The sequence below is a fragment of the Cydia pomonella genome, chromosome 19 (genome assembly GCF_033807575.1).
Source record: "Cydia pomonella isolate Wapato2018A chromosome 19, ilCydPomo1, whole genome shotgun sequence".
NCBI lineage: Eukaryota > Metazoa > Arthropoda > Insecta > Lepidoptera > Tortricidae > Cydia > Cydia pomonella.
Window position 1 is genome coordinate 10262964 of NC_084721.1, and position 9182 is coordinate 10272145.

General features: G+C 34.3%; 1 protein-coding gene across 4 annotated transcripts in view; it reads right to left on the minus strand.

The window, feature by feature from the left end:
- The window catches only part of LOC133528402 (metastasis-associated protein MTA3), a 103492-nt gene extending 94839 nt beyond the window's left edge, over positions 1-8653 (minus strand). For 2 of the 4 annotated variants that reach the window (XM_061865787.1, XM_061865784.1), the window contains exon 1: positions 8286-8652. In XM_061865787.1, the coding sequence (XP_061721771.1) occupies positions 8286-8313 (28 nt within the window). In that variant the 5' untranslated portion in view covers positions 8314-8652. Of the gene's footprint in view, positions 1-8285 lie in introns of all 4 variants that reach the window. The other 2 variants (XM_061865786.1, XM_061865785.1) reach the window with 2 other exon arrangements.
- Positions 8654-9182: the final 529 nt, after the last annotated feature.

Consider the following 9182-nt stretch of genomic DNA (forward strand, 5'->3'; position numbering starts at 1 on the left):
ATTGTTGCTTTGGCACGTGCCAAAGACTGCTCTGCATAAAATAAACAAAGGCTCTTGTTAACAGATTAGGGCCGGAGCCAAAAGAATCGTCTCAGGAAATTTCAACTTTAACTTATCTTACCGGCATCATTACTAGAAGACTTACTAGATGGGATGGGATAGTCCAATACTGCAAACTTTGGTCTACAAGTTCAAAAGGAAATTAAGTATGTATACAAATGTTCCTTGTGATTTACTCCTAGTTTTACCTTCCATTTATAAACATACTTTGCCTTAGAACTACAAAAATATAGTAAAATACACACCTGAACGAGAAAAATTGAGTTTATTTGTGGACCATAGTTGGGAGCTTTGGACTATAGTTGGGTGGTTTTACGGTATGACTTAAATTTTAGCGATCTTTTGGACGCATCTAATATATATGGCCTAGTGAAGCTAAGCTATAAATAAAAATTACCTAAGATAAAGCTGGGTAATTTCAAAATTTCCGCGTTATGAATTCACTTATTTTTCACGTAGGTACCCTTATAGTCCTTATACCCACCCTAGTTATATAATAGTTGTTCATGTGACTGCTACATAATGAACGGCATTAAAATACGAGTGTGGGTTTATGAAAAAATTAAATGAGTTTCATAAAAAAAATCACATGAGTATTTTAATGCCTTATTATGTACTGTTTTGTTCAAGCTTAAATGATATTGATGTAGATAAAGCAGTGTATGTAACTGTACAATGTACAGTGTAATTTTATACTTACAAACGAATTAAAAGACAAACTAAACGTTAAATGGCGGTAATGCAAACTATCTCGCATATGTCACGCATCCGTTGTTTTTTTTATTCAGAGACAAACTAGAGTCGGGGCCGACTGCCATACCCTTCGATACCAAGTAACATGCGTGATTCCTCAATATTGTTTGCTGATTGACACTTCATTTCGAATAAAACGTCATCTCGACTGATATTAGAATAGAAGTAAAATCATTTTTTTTTTGTTTCTCAGAGATGTTCTAAATTTGAATGTAATTAAGGTATCGGTTACCGATACATTAAAGTGAAAATTATGATGCACCTACAGATACATGTTTTGAAATAAAGGCCGTTAACTTATCGTGTCTGAATATATTATAATAATAAAATACTTTATTATGCACTACAAATAAAAATACATGTTATAAACAAAAAAAAGGACATAAGTAAGTAGGTAACAACAGACGGACTTATCGCTAAAAAGCGATCTCTTCCAGACAACCTTCAGATAGCGATTCAGTGGCTAGAAATAAAGTATTATAGGCAGTTTATGATAAAACTGTTTTTACAGTACACATGCTGCTACTTTCCCGCAATCGTGCGGGAATGAGCACTTTCCGTGCATATGTCGAAACTTTAAAGAGCCTTATGTACTGTAAAGCGTTGTACAATACACGTGCGAATAGGTAATTTGTAACTCGTGTCGATTTAAATTCTTAATTTATCACCACACGTTGCGAATTTCCTATTTTCTGCACTTGTATCGTAAATAACTATTGTCATTTATAACAACAAAATGCTTCTAAGTGCTAAGCTGCTACTTTCTAAGTTACTCGCAAAGAAACAGTTCCGGAATAAATATACAAGTATCAATGTGTGAGTTATAACGAAGGTGTCGATTTTTTTCCAGATATAGAGACCGTCTCTAAGAGACGTGTTCGGCCGCCGAGTTCCTGCGTGCTTTAGAAAATAGTAAAATAATAATTTGCGCCGACTGACTGGTCAGTCGAGTTCTCAGACAGGACCAGTTCATTGTTCAGAAACGCTCAGTACGTGGCTTTCACCAATGCACGGCGTCACCGTAATGACATAGCGCACTCCTAGGTTGATAGGGTACCTACGTGATCCACTTAAGACTATCACGTTTACCGAAAGGTACCATTTCTCATTTCTTTTAACGTTTTTATATTAGGTTCCACGTAAGCTTTATTAATACGTGTCTTAGTTATCAGTTATCACATCTCAAATAAATTACATATGCCGACTGACCCACATCATTAACTTAATTATCTAAATGATTGTTTTCGGAACTCATATACGACATATCAATTGATACCTACCGGTTGCTCTCGTAGAAGAAATACATCTTGAGGAAACACTCTAATCTAATCTCAATAGGGCCTAGTCCCCTCTGGGTTGGAAGGTCAGATGGGAGGCTCTTTCGTAAAAACTAGTACATTTGCCAATTGTTGGGCAGATATTATAACCTAATCACCAAATCAGGTTGGGTTAGGAAAGCGGCCTCCAGTTACTACAGTAGATAATTAGGAATGCAATTAACTGATTTAAGTTAAAATTTGGTATAAAAATAGTTTGAGTCCCTGGGAAGGACATAGAATAGTTTTTATCCTGGAAGTCATCCCTTAAGAGGTTTAAAAGCGGGGTGATAATTGATGTAAGCATATACTCAAATAGAGTGATCGCCATTATTTTTCTATCTAGGCGTTATAGTTGTGTCTCAAAAAAGGAAGTTTGTATGGAGACTCAAAAAAAAAAAACAGATTGGATATAAATAAGCTACCCAAATTACTCATTCCACGCAACGAAGTCGCGGGCAAAAGGTAGTGTCAAATAAGTCAAGATTAGAGGGAGCACTAACAAAATGCTTTATTTTTTATGGAAGTGAGTTCTTTTCAGAGTTCAATTTCCGAAAGGTGACAACATTTCTATTGTCACTATGGGCGGTTTCAGGCTAGCATTTTATATGCGCCTATAAGCTCGTTTTTAGATGGAAGAGTAGGCGCGTATTAGACCAAATGTAGCGAAATATAGCGCGCGTGTAAGCGCGTATCGCTGAAACAACCGTACATGGGCAGAAAAAAAACACAATTGTGAGATAATAATAAGCCCACAGGGCAGCTTGTGATGAGCTGTTGGGGAGTAACGACCCCACGGACCCGAGTGCTCTACCGAGTTTCGAGTGAGTGAAGAGTCGATCAGGGTCTCCTTCGGTCGGAGTGGACCCCAAGGGGACCCGCAGGACTGTCAGCTCTGGCTTTCCTTTATTGGCCGTCTCCGTCGTCCGTAGGACTCGTTAGAGCTATATGCTATGCTAGGGGTGGAAGTAAAAGATGCATAAGACGCGAGTTGGCACAGTGGCTGTATGGGTAGAAAGTGGCGCACACGTCTTAACACTCCTGCCTGAGCCGCTCACAGCGGTGTTGCCCTTGAGCCATCCTAGATGTGGCTTTTTATGAGGACCCGTCACCGTCTGCCGGAAATAAAATTGGATACCGTTTAATTAGGCAGGCGTCCGGTTTTTTATCCCATAGCCTAATATTTAATTAATCGCGTTCACCTAATAGCCCAGATAATTTAAGATTCCATCAACTCTCAAATAGTCCTTGCACCCTGGCGGGTGCTGCCTTTGCGAGTGTCCCATGACACGGGCAAGATCAGCATCCGCTCGGTATACCCCTTACATTTCATTTAAGTGTCAAAAGGGCATCTATGTGTTGGCTTCTACTCCGTGACCGTCTCCCAAAGGCCGGACACCATTATTTCGAGATGGGTAAGGTAAGACATACAAAAAAATAGTAATAAGTCAGCCACTTGGATTGATTACAAGAAGGCCTATTATTCGGTGCCCCACATGGCTGGGAAGCTGAGCTGTATTAAAGTGTATGCAACTTTAAGATCCTTCCTAAAATCCTAAGCGCATGTATGGGGCAGTGGACCACAGTCCTTTGCAAACCAGGAGGTGGGGAGACCGTCCTGGCCCGCAGGATTTTATAAGGATTGAGCAAGGAATATTTCAGGGTTATACACAGTTGAAATTTGGCTTTCATTGACATTTTTTTTGTTATTGAAATAGGTTTTGCTCAGCATTCTTATAGTAACTTTTGAATCGGGACAATTTGACATTAAGTGTTGAGTTATGATTATTTCGAAAAAAATGTAGGAAAAAAAAAACTCAATTTCTTTCAAAAACCGCAAAACAACCCGTAATATCCTCACAGATGGTTATACTACGAATTCTAAAAAAAGAAATAAACAGTTCAATTTTTTATTTTATTTAATTATTTGTGATTGTTTGGCATGTTTCCGTAGCACATGCGGTTTTTCTAAAATCATTAATTGTTTCTATGGAAAAGTGATATAAACCGAAATTGATGTTTTAAAGTTTTCTTATTCTAGTAGTATTATAAAATGTAAATTATAAAAATAGTATTATGAGATTTAAATTATTATTAGATTTTGTTTTGTTACATTCAATTTTGAAACGTTCTGTTTATCTATTTTTAAACACAAATTATTCAAATTTGACTGGCATTTTTCCTTGTATGGTGTCTCCTAGAGGTTAACTATGGTCCCTTGAAATGTGTAAAAAAATAAATCATCAGAATAACTGTGCTATCAGGAATTTACTTCTCACCTAAATTATTAATATGACCATGTTATATAAAACAAGTCTGCTCCATACACACTTAAACTAAAACTAAATTACTATAGTACTTTAGTATAGTACTTTTTTTATATTTTTTTTTTTTTTTTTTTATTTATTTAAACTTTATTGCACAATATAACAAATAAAGTACAAATGGCGAACTTAATGCCTAAAGGCATTCTCTACCAGTCAACCATCAGGCTAAACAGAAACAGTAGTACGTGCAGGCATTAAACAAAAAAAAAAAAAACAGAATAAGTAACTTAAAACAAGCAAAATAGCGATAAATCATATATACTAACGGCTATAAACTTACATAAATATACTATAATTAAATATACATACATATATATTAATTTATGTACCCAGTGCAAAAAATACTATGACTACGAAGGACAATTAACCAAAGAGCTTGTCGTAAAAGTGCTTGCGTAACATACGCTTAAACGAGAGCTTGGTTTGAGCCTTTCTGATGTTGAGTGGGAGATCATTCCAAAGCCGGATCGCCTGAACGGTAAAGGAGTTAGAGACAAAACCAGAACTATGACAAGGAACAGTAAGCTTGAGACTACGGGACTCGCGAAGGGTGCAACCTGTTCGGGCAGTTATAAAATGAAATTTGGATCTGAGATAGTCGGGTGCTGTTGGATCGAATAAAACAGAGTATAGTGTGCACAAAATTCGCAACGATCTACGTTCACGAACAGGGAGCCAGTTAAGCCGACGGCGATATGCAGATATGTGGTCATATTTACGGAGTCCGAAAATAAATCTGATGCTATTATTATATATTATATATTATATAGTACTTTTAGTCCTTTTTTTTTTTACTATAGTTTACTATAGTATAGTTTGATTATCTTGATTGATCTGATTGCCTTTTCATTTGATGGTTTAAGTCATGTTTTCTTTAATCTTTTCAAACAGAAAAAACTTTAAATATTCACAACTTTAACTTTAAATTTTCAAACAGAAAATATTCAGGAATGGACTTGGTAATTACTTTATTGGTATTACACAAATCTGTGAAACATGGGCAAATTGCTGATAAAAGTAGTTAACATATATTATGTACCTCAAACAAGGTCAGCATAAAAATTGGAAAACAATTTACAATCATCTAACAGCCTGCATAACCTGTGAACCTATCTAAGAAGGTAGAGTATTTATTTTTGTGACAGATCTGACAAACATGAATATGTGTTTCTGAGTTATGGTTGCTTTTATGTACATCTCAGTATTTATCTATAATAAGTATGTCCAGTTTGGGGCTAAGTTGAACTGCGCAAGATTCTTCCCAAATATTGATTTATCCTTGAGTACTTACAACTTCATTAAAATTAAGCCTAAATCTTACACTCAATACTAAACAATATAGAAAAGGTAGGTACTACAAACTTATTGTAAGATTTATTATAGCACAATTAGCGGCACAGTTTATACAGAGAACATTTATGTTACTGACTATGGATTACAAGCCAAACATCTGAATTGCGTACACAACTCTACTAGTAAATAAGTTTTTGGCAAAAATTGCATTTTCGATACAAGCTTTTATCGCTGACTGTACTTATTAAGACAATTCTAACAACCCCATACTGTATTCGGTTGCATTGTTTTATCACAGAGTTCCTATGGCCACTTCCTGTCTCCATCATCAGATCAGCTCGGGTGTGCCACAAATTGTCACCCGACTAACATATACATCCCCTTGTCTGCCTCTACATTTAATCAATTGTTTATTTACTTGTATCTTTTTACTGAAGTGTGCCAATAAAGATTATTCTATATATCTATCTATCTATACATACCTGTATATATTAGTCGGGTAGTGTGCACATTTTCAACTTTATTGGTCAAGTAGTGTGCAAATTTTCAGCATCATTATAAACTGTGAAGTAGGTCAAATTTAACTTGCAAGATTTAACCCATACAAACATACATTGCAAGATAAATAAAAGCTTCTACAAAACAACTCTATTGATTTTTTTTTTATCTTATTTTTTATAGATTTTCAGTTTTTTGTCAGGATTTTTTTTATTACTTCCTACAACAGTAACACCTTGTTAATAACCCTTAAGGTTCAAAACAATAATTATTTGACCTGACAAAACAACTTGCATAACCATAATTCAAAAACCTGGAACTTAAAATGACAACAATTACTACAGTTTTAAGTGTTCAATTAGATAGGTATTTTCTCATTCCTAAGTTTTATATTTACAAAGATGATCATGAACAAAAATATTGAGAATTATAGCATTAAATGGTATTAGGTATAACTTGTAATAATACCTACCTAATAACAAGTTGCTTAATGCTTATCAGTGTAAATGTATATATTAATTTGGTACTTAAATCTAATGTGATTTATTTTTTATTTATTATATTTTGGAAAAAAAATATTTTTTTCAATTATAGGAATATTTATTAATTTGGCTGGAGTTTAGTTTAGACTTTTGGAATTTTAAGCATTATTGTATTTTTAATATAAAAATCTAATAGTGTAAATAGAAGTCTCAATACTGAACAAAACTCCAACAGTTAAATAAGGAGGTTACATACAAATGGCAATAATGACAGGTCAATGAACTCTGACTTTCACTTGGTTGAAGGCTACAGGTATTATTAGATAAAATAGAAGATATGTACAAATAATAGACCTGGTCTGCTCAAACATGTTTGGATTTGTACACTTTGGGCAGTTTAAGTCATTAATTATTATTATTTCAAATAATTATAATTTAGTAAATTATAGCACAAATAAGAACAGGTATAGGTATATTCCACAAGACTGATTTCTATTTGTAGATTTTTCTTCAGAAACAATATAGGTATTTCAATTTTTTTAAGTTTAATAAGTCATGATGACATGACACAACATAATAGCCTCACCAAAATCGGACCCACTTCACAGCTATTATTTGAATAAAGTAAATTGAATTCAGGTCAGATAGCAATTAATATTAAATGCTTTAATACACAATGGAATGCAGACACTATACAACATAAACAAAGGTTTAAACACAACTTATGTAAAAAAAATACTGAAGTAGATGTAATAAGTTGATAAAATATATTATTCTATGCTAAACCGGTTACGAAGTTATATCATTGTTCTTATTTAAATTAGCTCTTATATTTCGTTCAGTTTATTTAAAGTGTAATGAGCACCTGAGCAAACACAATGATATATGAAGTACACTACATGAGATATGATGGGAACTGTAAAGGGAAGAGCTTATTAACATTCCGCGCGCGAGCACGGACATAAGGCCCCGACAGCGGCGCCGGCCAAGCCGACGGCCCACCCTGCACTAATCACCTTAACATTATCAACCCCAAACAAAACACTACACACACCTTGAACCGCCAACGGCACCTTCCCGCCACGCCAAACTTCCTCATATCCTCCAACAACCCCAATTCAGGCTCAGACACAGAAAACTCACATGAAATTGTTTTGACAACATCCAATATAACCTAAAATCTTGTGTCAAAACCATACAAACTTCATAAAATAATTCCGAAAAACCATATTCGCGATTAGGTAAGTGATGCTCCTCCATGCCTAACCACCCGCACTCAGTACGCAAGCCGATACAATGATACCTAGATGCAAATGCTAATGTCCTATTTGACGAAATTTAGTATAAATATAACTTTCCCGCAAACACCGTATAACTTTGATCTAATTCTCCTAAAACATCTTATTTGTTGATAACTTGACTATATAGAAAGGATTTACATTAACTAATTAATGTGAGCGATTAATGAAGGTACGACAATCAAAGCAAAGCACCGCTAGTCGGCTGGCGGTGAACCGGCGAAGCTACAACAAAAATAACCAATTATTACTACTTACCGCCGACTCTGTACATATTCGCAGCCATTTTTTATACACAATCACTATTCATTAACACTTAAATAATCTACATCTGACACATTTATTAACTATAACACTATGTAATTGAGCTTTTACAATGTTTTTCATCACGTTAACTCCGGACGCCTTTCGCTGATCGCCATTTTCTTTCACACTACTAATTTGGCCAGTGCGCAGTCGCACTTTTTAGCGTAAACTTCCTGCTCTTAAAACAAAGCAATGACATGTTCCTAAAATTTTATTCACTAATTACATCGAAACGATGGTGTAGTAAATCTAAAATACGAAATATTTTACAAATCATGTCCCTAATTGAAATATAATTTACTATGCCCTAAAAATAAAAAAAATATTTCATTCAATAACGTTTCGTGGTTTGCTTACACGCGACTGCATGGAATGAATCATAGAAGAAAAAAAAATACAAAAAGCATTTTTTGGGTATTTCTAACGATTTGCATTTCTGATACAAATACATTTATTCTTATTTTATATTTTTTTAGTGATTTCTTCTTTATATAATATATAATGTGTATTTTTATAATTATTGCCTGGAAGCACGACATGAAACGGAACGTATTTATTAAAGATAAAACAAGCCACGCTCGTTTGTCTATGCTCGATTTCTAGTCTATGACAAAACCAAAGACAAAACATGATGTTTTCTTTTTTATTAATTGTTGTGGGGCAAAGACACTCAATCTTTTAAGGGATATGTAGAGTTTTCCGGAAGAATAATTGAAAACGAGTAAATTTTATCTCTAAAATAATAATGAAAAAGTTATATATTCGTAAAGCGTTAAAATAAAAATGTAAATTTCATTTCTCCGTTATGTTGCGTTTTCACAAATGACGTGGCTGAAATGACAGCTGTCT